The following is a 22,720-nucleotide window of genomic DNA, read 5'->3' on the forward strand; positions in this document are numbered from 1 at the left end:
TTCAATCAAGGTAAGATTCATAATGCAGCTCTTCATTTCCAGTAACAATAAAGGAGGACTCAGAAGAAAATTCATTTCAGAAAATCCGCTTTTAATACACTTCTCTGTAAGAGATGTACGTGGGGGGACAGTGTCTTAGAAGACATCAAGAAAAAGTTCCATTGCAGATAAATTCGCACAAAACCAAACTCCACATTTGCCTACTTGATATTATGCTCAGAAAACAACCAAATGGTTGCTTTACAAGAAAGTTCATACGGTTTAATATGCACACACTGAGATTTAGCAGTACCTACTTTACAAGAAAAAAACCAACCCAAACAAAGCAAGAATCCAGGTCTCAACTGTGAATACTGTCCACTGTTAGCAATGTACCAGCCACTTTCATGGCATCTTTTACCAGACTCCCAAATTCCTACATTCATCTTGCAGCTTATGAAACATCTTATTTAAAATTTGTAATTTCAGGTGGATGGTTTAAGGTATCTGCAGTGTAGCAATACCTGCACTTTTTGCCATGGTAACAACACATACTTAAACATATTTTCTCAGAATTTAAATGACTCTCAAGTGATAAAGCTCAAAAGTTTTCTGGATACTTGTTGCTGTGGTTTGCAGAAAATATCCATTAGATCCAAGCAATTTTAGGAGATGCACTGATTACACTACCGTGAATGCGTCTGAAAAAGAGAAAAACAGCTGCAGGAGCAACCCCTGCTTCCATTCTCTGCTAACACAATTTCTTCTTTTCTGCTTTTATCAGTGACATTTGTCACTGAAAGACTGTGACCTAATCTCATTAAATGTTAAATTAAATGTGCAGCACATTTAACTATATTATTCACATGTAAAAAAGGGGCAAATGTTACACAGAACACCAACAAAAAATCTGAAAAAACTCACTGCTTATATAGTCCCTTTTCACATAAACCATGTATAAAGAGTGATAAAGACTTAAATCACAGGGGACGTTTGAAATCATAGAATACTAAAGTCTTCAGGCAAATACAAGATCATTAGGTTTTAGACAGAAAAGACTAGAACAATAGTGAAAGTTATGACAGTACTCTTAAAATACAAATAAATTAGTAAAGTGTACATGTCTTCTCTCAAAGTTTGAAGGAAGCCACTGAACTCCTGCTAGAGTCCTGGCTCTTTGGTTCGATTTTCAGTAACTGTCATTAATTTTCTGTGTTAATCCCAGGCCAATAAGGGCAGAAAAATCTAAATTCTCTTGATAAACTCTTCATTGTGATTTATAATACTGGCAAGTCTACTCCAAACATTTTCTTTGTGAACTACTTTCTAATTTATCAAAACACTTAGCCAATCTGTGACAGAATGTACTGCCACCAGGATCTAATTTGTCCCAGTGTATTTTACCAGTACTACATAATGAGGTGCAAACACCACTCTTGCACTAAGCATTTAAGGAACAGGTTTTCCTATATAAGCATACAACTCCATCTAGGAGAGCTTCCCAATGGACATTTTGAACCCAAACAGAAACACATTAAGTTAAGAAGTTTTTTACTAATACAGCAAAATACCTATTCAATACTTCGCAGATGAACTATATCTTTTCCATAGTCCACATAAATAAGACAATGATATTTCATAGTTTCATCTTTAGCTTGTCTTCATTTTGCCTGTACTATTAGATTCTGCCAAGTTACATGCGTATCTTTAGCATGAATGACTGACCAACTTCTGAAGCCTTATCATTTAACTATGACTACAGGAAGGAAATAGATTATACCTAAGGCCAAAACACTAATTTTATCTAAAATGCCATTAATTAGCTTATCTCACTGACCACACCAAAGCTTTCTTTGAAGTAAAAAAAAGGTCCTCCTAAAGTGTAGTCTGGTCTGGTGCCCAGAAGGCGAAATGCTGTGCAGCCGGTGTGTTACTGAGCCACGCTTAGGGTAAAATGATAAGCTCCCCGATTAACCCTTGGGTAAGCCCGCAGAGCAGCGTCTGAGCCGCCTGACAGCCCCGAGGCGGTGACGGCTCAGCGCGGCTCTGCGGGCACCGGGATGCCGGCGCACACGGCGGGGTCCCGCGGGTGACTCACGGCATTCCCAGCCCGCACCACTGGAGGCATCGCTAATCCGCTGCCTCCTAAGGCTCTCTCACGGCATTAGTTCCACACTGAGGAACAGCTGTCGGTTTTATAAACTTCCTTAAAGGTTCACGGGGTTTCCCAGGCTTATGAGGTGAACGGGATTCGCGCCTCGGCTGCAAAGGGTAAGGAGGTTAACGCTCCTTCTCCTCTTCCTCCTCGGCTCTTCCTCCGCCCGGCGCCGCAGCGGGTGCTGTCCGGGTTGTCACCGTCCGGCCCCGTGACGGGCACCTGTGGCGTGCCATTTGTCGGGGCCGGTGTCGCCGGGCACTGGCACCCACCGCCCGGCCGGCAGCGCAGCCCGGCCCCGCGGCGGGCGGGGGAGCGCGGGGCGGGCGGCACAAAGCGCCTCCTCCGCCCGCGGCTTTGTTCGCGGCGGGGCCCCGCGCCAAGCCCCTGCCGCAGCCCCGCTTCGCCGCCGCACCGCGCGGCTCGGCCTGGCCCCACTGACAACCCTCCCCCGCCCTCACCCCGCTGTCTCCCGGCCACGCCACCGCCTCCTCCTCCTACCTTGGCTTTCCCAGCCTCCAGCTTTTTCAGCCGTTCCTCGTCCTCCATGGTGTCTGTGCGGGAGAGCAGGGTGTTACCGGCAGCAGGAGGAAAGGCTTGCCCCGTGCCCTCCCCTCAGCCGGAGCGTACACGCTCGCTGTCCGGTCCGGTCCGGTCCGGTCCGGTCCGGTCCCGTCCCGCCTCACAGCGACGACAGCTGCCGTGGCGGTGCCACCGGCGCCGCCATCTTCAGCTCCACGTAAACACGCGGCCGGGGAAAGTGACGTCTGGCCGCCCGCTCCTCCTCCCGCCGCCGCCAGCCCCTCCTCCCCGAGCCCCGGCCGCTCCCGGCGCCTCTGCCTGCCGGCGACCCCCGCCCGCCTGGCTGCCGCCAAGTCCCGCCGGAGCCGCCCCCGGAGGAGCGGGTTTGGTCCCTGCAGGGCAGCGGCGGCGCCGGGGGCAGCGGGCGCGGACAGGGCCGGCGGGCACACCCCCCTCCACACCCCCGTGCCCTGCGGGCAGAGGCGGGGGGCTCCCGCTGCCCAAAAAAGAGCAGCACTGCCGAGGCTCCCGGCGCTCGCTGGGCTGCGACACGGGGCTCTGAACGGCCAGCACCCGAGCTCTGCTGCCCCACCAATCCCGTGTCTCTGGCTAGAAGGCTAATTCTGGCAGTTCCGATTTTCCAGGTGGTATCCTGCTCCTGCGTGCGGCTCACTCAGTTGCAGGGATCCTACAGCTCGATCTAAAGCTGTACAATAGAACGAGTTTCCCGAGCGTGTGCCGCAGACTGTGTAAGGATGACAACAAAGGATCTGTAGCCCCCCTTGTTAAAATTACTTACCATGCACTCGTCGTGCCAGACAGGCTGGAAGAAGTGTGTTAAAAGCACAATGGGGAATATGGCACGTGGCAATTAAATGCTCATACAATTTCTATACCTCAGCAAATACAAAGAAATATTCTGAGATAATTTAATATTCTACTTAGTGTGTGCCTTGAAAGGCTAATAGCAATTTGTATCACGTGGTCCTATTGTGCTTTTTCTTTCAGTTCCCTCTAAGGTGGGTTCCGTTTATGATGGTGCGATGGATGGCACAGGCTTACACACAAAGGAAGAAAAAAGGCTTCCCAGGAACGTGTACCAGCTGCAATGTGAACGGATTCCTTATTCTTCATTTGGAATCATGCTCCTTTACTAAATGCAAAATTCAAAATCTTTCTGAATTAACTTAGATCTCAGCTTTGCTGATCTTTTGAACATGGTTCCTTTAGTATACGTTCTTTCCTTGCTTGAATTTTCCAGCAAAGACTGGATACACCCAAACAAACAAAAAAATACAAAAGAAAACATTATTTGCACAGTATTACTGACGAGGAACAAGTTTAAAAAAAATGAGGTGTCCTAGCAACAAAATGCCACATCCATATTACTACCAAAGTAAACTAAACGTACAGTCTGACATTTTAAAGGATTTTCCATTCCTCCTCCACATTACACTTCATGGAAAAGTCTGAAACAGTTTGTTAATTGGTACAGGTAATGTGCATTCCTGTCTTTACAAAACAATGTTCTTAACCTTTAGTCAAAAAGGAATACATACCATTTATGTCAAAAGAAAACACCATCCACCATAGGGAATGAAAAATGTCTGCATTATCTGTTGTTTCATATTTGAAGCAAGCCATATGTTTAAGTTCTCAGACTTTGCCATTTCACTACGGGAAAATCATGTTCTAGAGGAAAGCAGCAAACGAAAATGAGAAGGATTATTTAAAGAGGAAAGATTTTTATAGGAATAAAAGTTTGAGTTCATTTCTTAAAAACATGTTCCTAAGTCAGTAAAATAAAGTACCTCCTCAAAGCCTGTACAAATAGAAGTTTTTCCTATCAACTACAAAGGCCCAGGACCCCTGAAGGAAAAAGAAATCGCATTTTCTGTGTCAGTGACATTCCTCTTGACTGTTAGAGGCCACTGTTGTAGAACTAGCTATCAGATGTCAGTAAAATTTCACACACACGTGACACTTTGATAATAATTTATCAGTAAATATCCAATTTAGAAGATAATTGCAAACTTCCCAAATCCTATAATTAAATGGGTTCTTGAGTTAATGCTAAGAATTGATGGGCCTAATTTTCCTTTTACTTACAGACTTTTATCTGTCTAATTCTAGTGGATTTTATCTTAACATCTAATTAATGACTATGGAAGTCCTGAAAACCATACTGACAAACTATAATAGAATACTGTGGAAATTACTACTCGATAGAATATCCCAGGAAATAGTATTTCCATATCCTCTCAACATTGGAAGAACAGGACTCTTCTCTGAAGAACAGGGGAAGAAACCCAAACCCATACAGTATAATTTCCTACTTCAACTATTTTAATTCCTGTTTTATCATTCATGCAGGGCAAGCTGACTGGAATTCACAAGTTGGTTAGCCAATTAAACTTTCAGTTACAGAAAGGCATTCATCTTGTATGCTTAATTCTCAGAATTGACTAATAACATTCACTGGCCCAAGAATGTAAGAAAGTGCTGAATAACTCTTTAACATGCACTGATTTCACATAAGTCAAACATGTAAACTGCTTTTGACAACATGTGCAAAGTGAACAAAGTAAAAAATACAGATCGGACATTCTCCAGGACAGGAAGAACTGGTGTTTTGGCCTAGTCTTACTTTTATTTAGAATTAAATTTATTATTGAAAATGTTCATACAAAACGGCACTGAACCAGCTTCGAATATCAGACCTAATTTTCAGTTGTGTTTGTCTGTGGACAAGGACAAAGGCTTCTTCATCTACAGCATTTTCTCTAACACTGAAATTCCACATTCTTCCTACCTCTTCTGTTTCCTTTATTCACGGTTCAGAGAATGTATGCCTGGTGACTGTCATTGTAGTGCTTTAGTGGACTGTGAAGCCAAAAGATGAAGCCTAAAGACCATGTATGATAATCACAAAGTTCTAGTTAAGAAATTCAAATTCTGTCACAGTCCACTGAAGCCAGAATTGGAGGGCTGTCAGATCACAACGTGCTGCTGGTAAATCACATACACAAATAGTATGCAAAAATTAAAAAACTATCACAGGCATAAGATGATGATACAACCTCTTCCAACAGGTAAGGAGCACAGATGTTGTGTATTCTCAGGTGTCATACCTTCAGTAATACTTCTTAATAACAATACTATGCAACTCTAGTTTATTTTATTCAACAAAAATATGTATTAGAATGAAAGACTCCCATACGGATCACATAAGATTCCCGGATCCATCTTCTAAGAAAAAAGTATCTGACAGCAGTCAGATGTTTTCCTAGCACCAATACAATGACCATGCCACTTTCTGGGGGGTTTTTTGTTGTTGTTTTGGGTTTTTTTTTAGTTTTAAATGTCTGCATTTGGTCAACATAATTTGTAAAGGAGTAGTCCTCCTGTTAATGGATATGTACCTTCTGTTATGTATGTGTAGCAGGGTGATAGAAGACTCTTGGTCAGGCATTAGAAATACGACACTGATTATGTGGATTATTATTATTAGATTGGTTGCTAACACAGCATCTAAATGTTGTCAATGCAATATATACTATAAGCAGGTATAAAAGGTGATAATATAAGCAGGTTTTGCTACAAATGAACAGGTTTGCAGTCTTTAGCATTGCAGAATTCAGAATTACAAAGCACCTAAAACCTTTAGGGTTTTATCTTTGTGTTTTACCAGATCTTAGCACCTTTACTCACCCACTCAACAGCAAATGTTCCCTATCTTAGGGCTGGACATACCCTGCAGGTTTCCCTGTGGAGCTGGGGATTCACCAGGAAGCTGCAACCTCGGGATACCAGTTTGCTCAGCTGGCCCAGTCTTCAACAGCATTTTATAGACTTTTGCAGGCTGATGTTTACCAAAGTCAATAGCAATCACCACAACTCTCCCATCTCTGGAATACATTCATTATGTGAGCATTCAAAGCATTCCTCCTGCAATTCCCACCTAGTGTTCTGACCTTAAGACAAATCATATTGCCCATCAGAGACAATGGCAAGGGAGAGGGGGTGTTTACTAAGACCTGACTATTTTTCATCACCATCACAGTATGTCCAACAGTTCTTCCGTGGCTCATGACCTGCTGTACAAAACCTACCTAGCAGGATAACAGTTTCTATTATAGTGAACATTAAAGGGATCAAGTGTGAAAATAAGAGACACCTCTATCTGAGAGATGACCATAGTGAAAGTTTTATTTGACCAGGACATGCACCTGCTTTCACTGAACTGAGTGGGAGTTCTGTGGCAGATGGTGTTGTCAGTACAGAAATGCCTCAGTATATACGTGTCATAGTGCATGGTAACCAAACAGATTTACCTCCACCTCAGTGTGAGCTTGCACAAAGAATATGAAGTTCACTTAATGCCTAGCTTAGTTGTGCCTTTGTCACAGTCTGTTGTGTCAGCTCTATCCCCTACCATCTGCTCTTCATCTGCACTGAGCCTTGGCACTGCAGTTTCCCAGAGTGCAGCTTGGTTGGCTTGCTTACAGCAGGCAGGTGATTCAGGTAAAATATGTAAAGTTCCCGATTTCACAGACCCATTGTAGGTACTGCTGAGGGAGGATTACCTAATTATGTTAATTGGCTGTTAGCAAGTGGAAGTCAACTCAAATTTCAGGTAGAACTTGGTCTATTGTATTCAGGTAGTCTGACTGCATGTTATAAAAACTTTCACCGCAGGGATACTTAGGTGTGTTATTTATGTTAGGACCAGCTTGTGTTTTAGAAAGAGACAAACATTGTCTCCTTCAAAGCAGAGCACAACAGATGCTATTACAGCACAAACGGTGAGGCTTGGTGGTTAAAAAGTAGGTGAGCTAGAGATGTGTTCCGGTTTGGCCAAATTTAGAAATATATATATATTCTGAGAGAAGGCACAACCACCCCTCCCCCCACCAGGTTCGGGAAAAAAAAAAATAAATTTTCCTCGAAGGAAAGTGAAGAAGATAAAACTATTTATTTAACAAGCACACGGGAAAGGAAAATAATGTTAAATGGTAAAATCTTTCGCTGTAGAGGAAAAACCTGGGAAAGTGTTCGAGTCCTCCCTTTGGTCTCCTCGGAGCTGGGGCTTGGCCCAGGGCCAGGCCCTCTGTGCCCGGTGGAAAGTCCTCCCGATGTGCTCTGATGTTACAGCAATCAGGCAGTCCAGTAGAAAAGGGAGAAAATCCGAAATTCCAGAGAAGGAAAAGTTCAGCTCTCAGCCTCTCTCCAGAGAACAAGGAACTGGAAAAAAACTGGCCAAAAACTGACTGGAAAAGCTGCCAGCCGGGTGCTTCCTCGCTCCCCCCTGCCCCAGCTGGAAAAAAACCCCTGCTATCTTTATGTGACCTTGAACAAGTTTCAAACTGCTTTGAGAAAGTTTTGCTCAGTTTTTCTTCCCCCTCTCAGGCTCAGTTCAGAGGCATAGAAAGGCCAATAATTAATTTCTGGGCATAGGCAGCGATATGGGATACACATCATAAGGTCACCCCAAGACATTCCACCCCTTATCCCATATTGTTGGCTCAATGTCCAAACTAAGATATTCTAATTCTCCACACACACATTAATACATAAACTTATATATATACACAGCTATGTACGAACAGTGACAGTGACACTCAGCAAGCAAGGGTATACTGGCATTTCACACTACAGGTGGTTTTCACACAACAATCAGATCTCCCTGTGGTACACAACGTGTTGTGCCATCTTTCTGCATTACCCACCATGTGCAACCAGGTCCCTGAGCAAAGACAACCCCACGGATGGGTTTGTCTGTACTCGAGGCAGAATTTATCCACACAGTCTTTCCTAACAGACCTCTGACATGCACTACTGGGACCTTATCTCCATCTGTTGTATGCAGGGATTCAGATTGGGCTGGACCAGCTCTATTGGTGGAACCTCGGGTGTTAACTAACCAGGTGGCCTTTGCTAGATTCTGTTCCCAATTTTTGAAAGTTCCCCCACCCAGTGCCTTCAAAGTGGTTTTCAACAATCCATTGCACCGTTCCACTTTGCCTGCAGCTGGTGCATGGTAAGGGATGTGGTACACCCACTCAATGCCATGTTCTCTAGCCCAGGTATTAATAAGGCTATTCTTAAAATGAGTCCCATTGTCAGACTCGATTCTCTCAGGGGTGCCATGCCTCCAAAGGACTTGCTTTTCAAGGCCCAGGATGGTGTTTCGGGCAGTAGCGTGAGGCACAGGGTAGGTCTCCAGCCATCCAGTGGTGGCTTCTACCATTGTGAGCACATAGCGCTTGCCTTGGCGGGTTTGAGGCAGTGTGATGTAATCAATCTGCCAGGCTTCCCCATACTTGTATTTGGACCATCGCCCACCGTACCACAGGGGCTTCACCCGCTTGGCCTGCTTGATCGCAGCGCATGTCTCACAGTCATGGATAACCTGGGAGATACTGTCCATGGTTAGATCCACCCCTCGGTCTCGTGCCCACTTATAGGTGGCATCTCTGCCCTGATGGCCTGAGGCATCATGGGCCCATCGAGCTAGGAACAACTCTCCCTTGTGTTTCCAGTCCAAGTCTACCTGTGACACTTCTATCTTTGCAGCCTGATCTACCTGCTTGTTGTTTTGGTGTTCCTCATTAGCCCTACTCTTGGGGACGTGAGCATCCACATGGCGGACTCTCACAGCCAGCTTTCTTACTCGGGCAGCGATGTTTTTCCACTCTGCAGCAGCTCAGATTGGTTTTCCCCTACGCTGCCAATTAGCTTTTTCCCACTTTTCTAACCATCCCCACAGAGCATTGGCTACCATCCATGAATCAGTGTAGAGGTAGAGCTTTGGCCACTTCTCCCTTTCAGATATTTTCCCACCTCAGCTGGTTTCTGAATTTGTTCAGATGGGAAATCCCAAACTATCGGGTCAGAGAATTTCTTTAGGGTTTGGCCGATGTCCTCCCATTCCCCACACCACTCAGGATTTTCCACCTCTGGGTCAGGTGTCTCAGCAGTCACCCTGGAAATCTGAGCTCTTATTCTAGACAAGCTGTGAATCATATAGAGGAAGATTACCAGATTAAATACCAGGAGGGTGGTCTCTTTAACATCCAGGGGATACTGAACATTCTCAAAAGATAACCTGTCAAATTTAAAGGCAAGGGAAACCCCATCTCCTCCTCCTCTAACAATCTGGGTGCAATTACTAATAAATTCCCAAAACAGGCTACTGAAGCTAGGACTGGGGTTAGGACGGAGAAACCACTTATCATACACACCTCGAACAGCTGCCTGTACCTCTATCAACTTCTTATAAATCATTATCACTGAGCACAGCAAAATAGAAATCCTGATTCGTCTCCCTTCTCTGTAAAATTTACATACCAGGGACAAGATTGGAGCAAGTTGTGGATAGGCAAACAACCCTAGGGACCAAAAAAGCACTAGTACCTCAATGAAGCCTAAGGACCAGAAAGACATGAGTACATCGAGCCAGAGAGACATTATGAACTCAACCAGCATGGTGACTACTTTACTCCAACACAGAATAAGTAAATTCAACCCAAAATGTAATTAGCACAAGTTTTTTCACTTTCCTTCGAGCCCCACGTTGGGCGCCACTAAATTTGTTCCGGTTTGGCCAAATTTAGAAATATATATATATTCTGAGAGAAGGCACAACCACCCCTCCCCCCACCAGGTTCGGGAAAAAAAAAAATAAATTTTCCTCGAAGGAAAGTGAAGAAGATAAAACTATTTATTTAACAAGCACACGGGAAAGGAAAATAATGTTAAATGGTAAAATCTTTCGCTGTAGAGGAAAAACCTGGGAAAGTGTTCGAGTCCTCCCTTTGGTCTCCTCGGAGCTGGGGCTTGGCCCAGGGCCAGGCCCTCTGTGCCCGGTGGAAAGTCCTCCCGATGTGCTCTGATGTTACAGCAATCAGGCAGTCCAGTAGAAAAGGGAGAAAATCCGAAATTCCAGAGAAGGAAAAGTTCAGCTCTCAGCCTCTCTCCAGAGAACAAGGAACTGGAAAAAAACTGGCCAAAAACTGACTGGAAAAGCTGCCAGCCGGGTGCTTCCTCGCTCCCCCCTGCCCCAGCTGGAAAAAAACCCCTGCTATCTTTATGTGACCTTGAACAAGTTTCAAACTGCTTTGAGAAAGTTTTGCTCAGTTTTTCTTCCCCCTCTCAGGCTCAGTTCAGAGGCATAGAAAGGCCAATAATTAATTTCTGGGCATAGGCAGCGATATGGGATACACATCATAAGGTCACCCCAAGACAAGATGTAAGGAAAACATGCTTTTAGAAGCATGGGTGGTTTTGTTGGGTTTTTTTTTCTGTTTTCCTTTGGAAATCACTGGTGAAGCATAGCAGTATGAAAAATTATTAAATGAGGCAACTGATGAGTATTTTAGAATTGAGTTCCTATGTAACAGCTAAAATTTCTATTCTCTTATAGAATATAGAATATTATCTATTCTCTTAATGAAAGAAAGTATCAAAGCCTATGACAAAACAGACTCTGAGGATGAAAATGAAATGTTCCCATGTAAGAAGAAACAATTAGAAGAAAATGTAATTTTTAACCCCTATCTGCAGCTGTGAAGTTAGGTAAATCTGTATTAACCATTGCAACCAGTGTCCCACCAAATGTCTGTACAGCAAGCATCTTTTTCTAAATGAAAGTAAATTTTGTTGAGTTTTGTTGTAAGAGGTGACGGAAGAAATCAGACACTAAAGCCTTCCATGCATATGATCCAGGTATTCACTTAATACATGAATAATTGTGGGTTTGCTAGCATGCTTCAGTCAGACACAGTCAAGTCAAACAGGCAAAAGTGCTTTCTTGTTTTCAAAATCAAACATTTGTCATCTTGCTGAAAAGACAGTAAAATAACTCATACAAATGTGTTAAAGCACAGACCTCTTGTGCTACTGCAGTAACACAGACCTTCTAGAGACGTGTGTCTTTGGTTTCTGAATGCTGGAATAGTACAGCTTGTAGTTTGACTAATTGTAAGCTCCACATATCTTTTTGGAGGCATGTTTGAGCCTATTCCTTATAATGGAATAAATTAAGACAAATACCCTGGTATGTGTTTGTTGCTTTGATGAAAATACTGCAGCTAGGAAGAGGCAAGACTCTTTAGCTAAGTTTTGTGAGATGAATAATTTATTTTGCAGGCATAATATATCAAGGAAGGTAATTTAAGTAAGATTGCAACTAATACAGCTAATTAGTTAAGCAACCCAGAAGCTTCAAATTGGCACTTGATATTTGAGGTACCAACAAAGATTAATTTCTAGCGAAGATCATTTATTTGTATCTGATATATGTAGAACTATTATAGCACATATTTCTTTATAATTGGTCACAACTGTCCAAGTTTACATGAAGGTTCTGAATAGGAATCTCTTCAGCCTATTGCATATGAAGGTAAAAAAGCTAGTTATTTTCCTACTATTCTGCTATTTTATAAGTCAAGGGTTATTAATGAAACTTCATATAGAATATGGAAGAAATTAATAATTTAATAGAATGTCCACATTTCAGCACAGTACCAATTCCCAGTGAGAATACCAGTTTCTCTTCAAATTTGTCCAGACTGTTCACCTGACAGATCAGCATTCCCAGTGTTTTTTTAGGAATTACAGAATTTCTGACAATATCTGAGATGAAGTGCTCCAGGCAACAATTACAAAATCTGAAGATGCTATAGCTTCCTAAAACTTTACCCATTTTAATATATTTTGGTGCTAAAATGGAGAATACTTGTTTTTTTCATATTTCAGCAAGTCTCAAAATACATTAAAAATGTAATAATTTAATACAAATTACTTCTAAGTTGTTGTGCCACACTGGGACTTATGCCTTTTTGAGTATTATTTATGGAGAGAAAAAGAGCTGGCATGTCAGGTAATCCCATAAGTGCTGGTAAGAACAAAGAATTTCCTAGACTTAACTTTAGTATTCATAGGAAAATCTTCTGCCATCTCAAATACAGAGTTCTGCAGACACAGCAGAGCTGGGAGAAAGTGCTGAGGACTTCCAAAGACCTCACTAACACCCTGGCAAAAGGATTTATTTCAGCCTGGAGAAGAAAAGACTTTGGGATGACCTTATTGCAGCTTTGTAGTACCTGAAGGGAGCCTACAAGAGAGATGGAAAGGGACTTTTTACAAGAGCATATAGTGACAATACAAGGAGGCATGCCTTCAAACTGAAAGACAGCAGTGTTAGATTAGATATTAGGAAAAAATTCTTTACTGTGAGGGTGGTGAGGCACTGGAACAGGTTGCCCACAGAAGTTGTGGATGCCCCATCTCTGGAAGTGTTGAAGGCTGGGTTGGATGGGGCTCTGAACAACCTGGTCTAGTAAAAGGTGTCCCTGCCCATGGGAGTGGGGTCGGAACTAGGTGATCTCTGAGGTCTCTTCCAACTCAGGTCATTGTATGATTCTGTGGTTCTATGATTCTGTGATTACTGAACTGCTGTGAAAATATGCTGTGTACACTGCAAATTCAGCCAGACCTAACCCACGGGGTGTGCATTAGCAGGTGGGAATGTTTTATGGTCGCTTTCCTATGGAGCCACATGCTCCTCCTGCTTTACCCACAAAATGTTGTGCATCAGTGTCTGGTTGGGTGCTGCAGATGTAACCGTGAAGACTTTACAGCAGATCCAATCGTTTACCTGTTGAGAGAGATTTACTGCTTTTCTTGTTAGTCCTTTTGTGAAGACAGGGCTGACTGCTGCCTGGTCTCATGCCAGCAGAAGTTCAAGGCCAGGATGGATGGGACTTTGATCTAGTGGAAGGTGTCCCTGCCCATGGTGGAGGGGTTGGAACTGGATGACATTTAAAAGGTCTCTTCCAACCCGAACCATTTGGTGATTTCAAAGCCCTAAGCCCTGGTGCTGGCCAGCCTGTGTTCCTGGCTCTTGCTCCCTTGGCATGACTCCAGCTTTTGTTGTCACCAAACTTGAGCATTCTTTAAAGAGAAAATTGTTTTCCACCTGCTGCTATAAACCCGACGATTTAAAAAACTACGAGAGTTGAGCACAAGCGGTTTGTAGCCCACCGCTTGCTGTAGTGACTCGAAGCCTTGCTGTAAAAGTCTTTCAAGGGGACTTTGTGGGCAATAGCTGGGACCAAAATTGAGGGATATTTTATCATCTGCTGCCATCTTCTGGCAACTGGCTCAGCACAAAAGGAGCGGTGAATAAAAGGGCTGTGGAAAGGCGGCCGCGCCGGGAACAAAGGCGGCTGCGCCTCTCGGCGGGTCCCGCGTGAGGCGGCCCGAGGGCAAGGACAGGGCCTGTTCTGCCGCCGCCCCCGGCACCGCGACTGTCGGACACCCGCGGCTGCTTTTAAATTCAGAGGCCCTAAAGAGCCCCACGATTTGTGGTCAGTGCACGTGGCTCGTAGTCCGTGAGATGAAAACAGATCCTCGATGGGGTTTGATGGGCTCGTGGAAAGGTGAGGGCTGCTTCCGCAGGACAGCCTAACCGGGCAAAGGGGTGACACACGGGGCCCGTCTTCTGTGCTGGCACAAGGGAAGAAGACGAACCAGAGAATCCCTCTGCAAGAGGGACAGTGGCGAGCCCAAATGCCTTTCCACTGCCTGCCTACAGCTGCAGCACATCGGGGAATTGTAACAAAAATTCCCTTCCCTAACAATTGTATGTCAGTCTTTCTAGTGTGAAATTTAGTTAATATATATGTTAGTGCATGTATACACTATATACTGTAATGTAATAGAATAGTGGTATTTTAGTGGATGCTGTAGTATTGTTCATGCTTCAGTAAAACAAACAAAAACACTACCTGGCCCTAGAAGTAAATGCCTTTGTTTCTTGGAAGCTTAGAGCTGTCTATGAAGAATAAAGGATGTGCCTGGACAACCAAGATAACCACCAGCGTCCCAGCCTCTCTGACATGTCTTTGAAACCCTCTCAGTGTCATCTCATATCACAGATAACTGGCAAGACTTGCTCCAGGGTCATCTGGATCAGTAGACAAGCAGCAAGGATCCTGCAAAAATATAGCTGCTTTGCAAAGTTTTATTATGATTGCTAATCATCAGTGTGGGTGTCTGTGATTAGTCAAATTGTGTTGTACCTGAATGTATGAAGGCTGAAAGAACCTGTGTAAAGCCACATTCATGGTGCCCCATTTTGGCTGGTACACCTCATGTTCGTGAATAAATATTTACCCTTGCAATTCTATACTTTGTGTCCTAACTTCTCACCTTTGATGACATGGGCCACTTGTGTATTTTTATGGCAGAGGTGAGGAGAATTGTGACACAGCTGCTGCAACCCCCATATGTCTGAGCAGCACTGGAAATGGCAGATCCATGATTATCCAGGGTCAACCTGTATTGCTTATCCCTGTGTTGGGGTTATAGCTCAGTGTAAACAAAATTAAGCACTTACTGGACCATTTTCACAGGTAAAGTTAAAGTCTGGGAGGTTTGCTTTAGGGGAGGAAAAAACCAGCTTGTCATTTGGGAAACTGCTTCTTTCACTGGCCCCAGTGAAAGGACCTTGGATAATTTTCCACTCACTTTACTCATCCTTTGGAGGTGTTTCAGTTGCAGCAGTCCTGTAGAAGTGTGGCTGCTTTGTAGCTGGGTTGTCATGAACACAGGTTGCACCTCTGATGCCAAGATAGAAAAAAAGCGTTCCTGATGTAGAGCAATACTGCTTAACTAGTAAGTTTTGGTGCAGGACTTTAGAGCTGCAGGGAGAGAGCAAAACAGTGCCAGAACTTGATTTTTATTTGCTGAAGGAGAAGCCTCAATCATACTGTTCCAGAATACTGCATGACCTCATGTTCACTGTATGTTTCAAGAAATGGCAGTATCTAAGGTCTGAAGCGGTTCTCCACAAGCTCCTCAACTGCTGTGGAGCTGTAAGTGATGCATGGTACTTCACATTCCTGTAATGCCACAAGTTTAGCTCTGTAAAGACTGACATTATATTGCTGAAACATGCTGAGCATTTACAAACATGAGGAGACCTCACGGCACTCACAGTTGATTAAAAAATGGTGGTGATTTTCATCAGTGATCCATTTGATGTGCTCCTGGTGTTGTGAATTAAGTTTTTTATCCCCCAGTAGGGGAAAGACAAGGATTAATGGATGTATGCATCTGCTACTTCAAGAAAATTAAGGTTGTTTCCATGCTCTTGAGGGGTTATCACTGGGCTTTTTATGCTTTTTAGTCTGAATTCACTGACCTGGCTTAGCAGTGGGAAAATTCAGTGTCATGAGTATGATTTATAACTTGGCTTCATGGCATTTTGGGGAAAAAAAGAAAAAAAGCAAAAAGAAAAAAAAGAAAAAGACTTGTGGAAGAAATGAAAGAAATGGAAGAAACAGACGGTATCAGTTATTGCTTTGGTGGGACCGTAGTTTAAGGCCTCTGTTCATGTGATGCATGAGTTGCAAAAGAGTGAAGAGAGACTGGAGAGTGAATCAGCTTACCCTAAAGTAAACACATACTGGATAGTCATCTGGATTGGACCATAATTTTGATCTCCATTAACTGTATTTATATATAGATAGCTACATTTAGATTACTGAAATGGGGTGTGTTGATCTTCAGCTAAGGTGCTTCCTAAATTGTTGATCTGATGGGGAAGAAGTGGTTTCTCAGTGTTCCTTTTGATGTTACTGCAGTGCCTATTTTCTGTTCTGAATCTGCATGTGTGTTGGCAATTATTACAAAGTAAGGGATCATATTTTGAATAGTGGCGGTTTTTTTTAAAGTAAAAATCAGTTGCTATTTAAAACTCAGCAACATTGCCAGAAGTTAAACTTGAAAGGCCTGAATCCCATTCCGAAACCTATTTTGTCACTTTTGAGATTTTTACCTTTTGAAACTTACTTTGTGGACATAGTCAACAGTTAGATTTTGTAGAGTTCTTAAAAAAGGCATGAAAAAAATCCAAGTTTCACTGAATAGGACAAAGGTTTCATTCACTTCAGCAGGCTGCTTGTGTCACTGGCTGAGAAAGTGTGCTGAGATTTAGGACTTCCAATCTGATTTTTGGCACTAGGAGAGTGATGTCATTTCCTGAGCTGTGTGACCATGATGGAAAACTACAAAACATGGGCTTTTTGTACAACCAACTTTATTTAAAAGCCCAAGAAATGACACATTATGGTGAAACTCAATTGAAATACATTGAAAATTACTTCACAACAGTAAAAAGGAACTCTGAAAAGTGCTTTTCACAATTATGGAATTTTTGAACTTATTGCCCTAGTAAGATTTTGTAAAATAGTTAATCTTTACAAAATAAAATGCATGATTTCTTTGTAACCATGAAACAAAGTGAACCAGAATCAGCTGTTGTGATATCTCATTTTTATTGACAAAATCTCCTTTGAAATGGTATAGCTGTGGAAAAAAACCTAGATACTGTCCTTACAGGACTTCTACTTGAACTCTTATTTAGGATACTTATTTAAAAGGCATAACTGGGGAGTGTTTGGGGAAAACATTAACGGAAAATTCTGGATGGCATTTTAGGGGCCATAATTTGCACTGGTTCTCAGGATGGAGTGCATGAAGCTGAATATTCTGAGACTGAGGTCATGCAGAACTAGGGAAGCTTGGCAGGAAATTCAATTCATATTAGCTATTCCTTCTCTGAGGGTGGGAGATTTTGTTTTACATTTCTTAAAAATGATGCATTGAAACTTTAATGTAACTTAGTATGGCTCCATGATAAGATCAAACATTCATGTATTGCACTTTCAAGTTTGAAGTACAAATTAACTTTTTAACAGTTGAGGCTACCACTAACTTGTAGGATAATTTTTAGCTGTTTAAAAAAATAATTGTTTGCCTTGTCTTATTTTGGTTAGAGCTTTTTCTTTTTTTAATGTGCAGCCAATGTGAAAAAAAGTAAGCCTCAGTATATCTTTTCCATTCAACTTGGTTGCATTGTATGGTTTTTCTTTTTCTTACCTCCACATGAAGAACCATTCAAGAAGAGTCATATGAGAGTATATGCCATTTCTGATCCCCATAGCAGTCAGCTGATCAATACTCATGAAGAACACTTTGCTTCTCTAACATAAGTGATTTCTAGCTATTAGATCTCTAATGATTTCTAGCTGTTAGATTTTCTGTGTGGGCTGTATTCAGACTGGTGCCTACTTTGGCTCCAGAAAAAAAATAATAGAGTAGCAGTGGTGCAGAATTGCGTGAAAAGCAATTTGATATGTGCCAGAGTAGATGTCAAAATAGTTAGATAACAGCCATTGTGTGTTCTTAGGAGATTGATCAGAGGCAGGGCCTGAAGCAATTCCTGAAGAGCGAAGAAGCTAGCAGCATCATCTAGCGTTAGCCATGGGTCATCCTATGAGTTTCTTGAAAAACATTGGGAAAAACATTACCACGGGTGATGTGAAAATTAAAAATATTCTGGAAAATTGCCTAGAGTACTTTCTTTATTCTTGTAGTAACAGTGATGTGGAGCAAAACAATACTGATTTTCACTTTCTTGGGTTGTTATCTAAAAACCTTTGTGAATTGAACAGAGCACCACAAATATTTTTGAGCAGACTAGAACTTGTAGGTGACATACTTGCTGCATGGTGAAAACCAAGTGGCTTTTTAAAGACCATTTCTAGAAATGTTTTGGTCCTATGGAGCAGAAAGTAAGTAAATGCATGGAATTTCTCTAGACATTTTTCAAAGAGAACAACTGAAATACCTTACCTAATGAACACATAGAAAGAAATCTTACAGGTATCAAGGAAACATTCCCTTCCATTGATTATCTTGAAAGGATTGTGGACAGACTTGTTCTTGACTAGCTGCAAGTTCTTTTTCCTTCATCCAGAAGTTTCAGTGATAAAACAGTTCATCTCATAGTGCTAGAAATCCACACTAAACATATAACAATAAACCCTTCTATTCTCTATACAAGTACATTAAGCAGCTGGATCAAAGAACTGGAAAAGCTTGATTATAAGTGAAATTTATAGAAATGGCAATCTTGTCCTAATTAAAAGGAGACTTGAAGCTAAAATGAAAATATGTCCTGTAGCTTAATTTGATACAGCTATTATTCATGAGTAGAGAACATACTGTGTGAAAATTCTTCTTGGCCAGATTTGTAATTTTAAAAAAACTATATTGTTTTGAAAAAGTTTAAAAATATTTTTCCCCTAAATAAACAGCTGTAAGAAAATGTTTTGATATTAGAACTGGAATACTCGCAATGTCTGTGAGAAAGTTTTGATGCTTGACCTTGTCAAATGTGAATGTAGCTGACCTCTAGAGATGTGTTGCTGTGCTTCTGCTGAGGATTTCAATGGAATCAGTGATGGCACAGACTGTAATGAATGACTGAAGGAGGTGTAAGAAAAGTGGGTCTGTTACCTACAGTGTCTTGGGAGCAATTTCACCAAAGGCTACAGAGGGTTCTTGTCCTGAAAAAATAAATAACACAATGCCCCTAAAATATAAAAAAAGGCTGATTTTGTTTTTCAGATGCATTTTTTCCTGCTGTTGTAAATTACAAGACCTCCAAATACATACATACATGCACTTTTCTTCTGATCACACAACGGATCTTTTTGCTTAGTCTTGTGAAAAGCAAGTTTCAGTTGCTTTGTTTCCTCCTCCTTTTTAGGCTACTGTCTATAGTCTTAAGCCATTTATCTTTGGTCAGAAATTAAGGAGAAATCTCATTCAGGAATTTATTCATATGCAGGTTTTTCAATTTACTTTTGTTACTGAATATTTAGTTTTTCTACATGTACTTTTAATTTTTAGTTAACAAGAAAGCTGTTGTTCTTTGTTAGTTTTCTTCCACAGTTGTGTTTTTTATAATTTCCACTTGTCAGGATTGTCTGGGAAGGGCATGGCTGCCACAAAGGCTTGATCCCGACTCCTGTAAAAGAGAAATGTTGAGACAAGTTGTTTTTGTGTTTTAGTAAGAACTTGAGTTTTATTTTTGTCTTAATTGTGATTCAAAAAGTGTTGTGATTAGAAGGTTGGTCCTTCTTTGCAGCAGAAAATCAGTGCAAAAATAGGATTTTTTATTGTCTAGATGTTACTGTTTAAAGAAAAAGTGATATAAGAGAAAAACGATGCACATCCCTCAGGAGTTAATGGCAGTACTTGTTTTTAAAAAATCAGGTTTTTTTATCTGCAGTTGGAGCATAATTAAGATGAGAAGGGCCTTCAGGAGTTCTGAGGCTGGTTTTATTTCTCTTAATGCTGTTTACCAGCAACCAAAAAAGTAGAGACCCTAGAGACTTACAGTGACTGTGTAAAGACTTTTTGTCCATTTCAACATTCATTTTTATGCAATGCCATTTTTTTCTTTATAGTGAACACATAAAAAATGCCATAAGCTGCACTTTTAAGACAGTGTAAAATAGAAAGAGCAATAAATCTAATAACTACTGTAGATCAATGCTTGAAAACAGATACTCCAGAATGTCAAGCTTCATATGTATTCCTTGGCTCTGAGAGAAACTGCAGTAAATGCTGCTTTTATAGAGAGTTTCTGTGACTGCCAGCGGAAGAACTGTAACACATTTATAGGGAGTAAAAACTGGAATGAAACATGCCAGACTAGAGCAGCAATTGCTTCCTTGTTACTACTGGAAGAGGATTAATATAATAAATCATTAGTACAATAATTGGAGATATATTTGAAAAATTACTTCATCATTAGAAGTTATAATTTAACTGCATGATAAATTACAAATAATGACAAATTTGTATATCATTTACCCCGACCCAAAGTTTTTGTTAAGGAATATGTATTTTCTTTCTATTTAAGGAATGCAGAGGATGAAACAAAAGATCCTAACTTCTTTTTTATTAGTGTGTATATGAAAGCAGAAATTTTACAAAGGCAAAATACAGCAATAGTAGCTTTTAAATGGAAAAAATGAGTGACTATTGGTTACTAGAAAGGGTAAGGCTCATTTGGCAGCAGTAAATCAGAGTATGGAATCCTTTGGGAAGTAATTCATGTGATATTATATTCCGACTAATTACTGTACATGTGAGATATAAAGTTCACATTATGTTTCAAAGCAGACATAACCTTTCTTTGTAAGAAAAGATCACCCATTTGATGCTTTTGTTTTTAAAGTCAGAATACACATCTCTGTAGATGCTCATATATACTGCCTGATTTTTCCTCTGAATGCTGTTCAAGCTATCTTGATAATAGGTCTGTGCTTTGAGACTATCTCTGAATGAAGCTGAGACTTTGATAAACTGGAGACTTCATTGTAGGACTGCTGAGACATATTCAGGGAGCTGGAGCACCTGGCAAATGAGGAGATACTAACTGAACTGCATTTGTCCAGCCTGGACAATGAAAGGCAAAACAGTGGGGACTCAACTAAGCAGCAGGCTTCTGCTCCCTAAACAGAATCACAGAAAAGATGGAGCCAGACTCTTTCTCTGAGGTACACAGTGAAAGGACAGAAGCCAACAAGAGGATTTCTGATTAGATATGAGGAATGAGAATGGCCATGTGCTGCAACAGAGTGCACAGAAAATCTGTGGTATAATCACCCTTGCAAATTTTCAGTATCTGACTGTTGCCTGTGTGACCTGATCTAATTTCACAAGTAGTATGCTGTAAGATGGAGAGAGAATAAGTTGATTTCTAAAGATTCCTCCAAAAAATTATTCTTTGACTCTAGTGTATTTTACTTGAACTTTGTAAGACACAGAAAAATGTGTCTCTTGTCAGTGTGATCATTGATGTTAGCTTAATAGGGAATGTAAAAAACTTTGCAATTGTATATGAAAACTACATAAGAAAGATTGGCTGTTTTGTCATTGTGCAGCCTTAAAAAAAGATACTTTCTGGATATGTTATTAACTTGCAATCTTCAGAAAAGCAGAATTATGTGTTCGGTGTTTCCATTCTTGATTCTAATACTTATCTGAAAAATTGGAATCTTACTGCTAATGCTTTTTCATTCTTCTTTCTAGTAAAGTTTTCTTAGCTCCTATCAGAGATTGTAAATGGTGCTTGCTAGCTCCCAGATGGTTTCTCTTCATATATTTTATCATTGCAGAATTTTCTCAGTGAAAAAAACCACCTCCTCTGAAGAATAAAAATTATTCTGAAAAGCAAACATCTTTCCTTACTCTCCTCTCTACTCAGTGTGACTATAGACTCTTCAATATTACGAGGATGATAGCTATTTTAAAGACTGGAACAAAAAAAGGCAATATGTTACTGGCAGACCTGAGGAAAAATGCTGTGTTAGGGGAGAAATGATGGCAGAGTAGGGATTGTATGGCTGTTAAAGAAGCCACAATGTAAATCATGAGGAAGGTCTATACAGGCCTAGATTGTTAAACCCGCTTTGTCTCAGCATCAGGAAGAAGGATTAAAATCCAATAAAAATCCTCTTCTTTTATCGCAGAATAATTTACCTATATTACAAGCCAAGAAAGCCAAAACCAGCCAGCCAGAGCTGGTAAATGGTAGGGTTTTTCACTGAGAATAAATTTCAGGAGGGAAATAATTTTCTATTGTGGTTTCTGAAGTAAAGAGATTTGAAGAAAACATCTGTGCTCTGAGATAATTCAGAGCAAAAGCCTGCACATGTACTGTGTGTGAGAAAGTGCTATGTTTCATCTATGCAGTATATACTTTTAAAAACAATTCCTTTCTCATAGAAAACAGCTTGAAAAGCTGGAATAAACCCCAGGAAAAACAAGTGATACACAATGCAATTGCTCACCACCTCCTTACTGATGCTCAGCCCATCCCTGAGCAGTCACCTGCAGCTCCTTGCTGACTCCCTGCAGTTAATGTGCTGGGCATGATGTTCTATGGTATGGAACATACCTTTAGTCAGTTCAGGTCAGCTGTCCTGGATGTAGGATGCCCTTCCCACCTTCTTGTCCAGCTGCTGTCTGACAGGGCACAGGAAACTGAAAAGTCCTTGACTTAGGGGTTAAGTTGGTGACACACTGTTTTCACTACTTAGCAACAATAAAAATATTAGTGTGTTACCAACATTATTCTCAGACTAAATCCAAAACACAGCATTGTACCAGCAACAAAGAAGAAAATTAACTCAA

General features: G+C 41.3%; 1 protein-coding gene across 7 annotated transcripts in view; it reads right to left on the reverse strand.

Moving 5' to 3' along the window:
* Positions 1-2,880, reverse strand: part of AKAP9 (A-kinase anchoring protein 9) — a 105,676-nt gene extending 102,796 nt beyond the window's left edge. For 6 of the 7 annotated variants that reach the window (XM_048305882.1, XM_048305871.1, XM_048305854.1 and 3 more), the window contains exon 1: positions 2,636-2,880. In XM_048305882.1, the coding sequence (XP_048161839.1) occupies positions 2,636-2,683 (48 nt within the window). In that variant the 5' untranslated portion in view covers positions 2,684-2,880. The remainder of the gene's footprint in view (positions 1-2,635) is intronic. The other variant, XM_048305826.1, reaches the window with a different exon arrangement.
* Between the last annotated feature and the right edge of the window lie 19,840 nt (positions 2,881-22,720).

The sequence above is a fragment of the Corvus hawaiiensis genome, chromosome 1 (assembly GCF_020740725.1).
Source record: "Corvus hawaiiensis isolate bCorHaw1 chromosome 1, bCorHaw1.pri.cur, whole genome shotgun sequence".
NCBI lineage: Eukaryota > Metazoa > Chordata > Aves > Passeriformes > Corvidae > Corvus > Corvus hawaiiensis.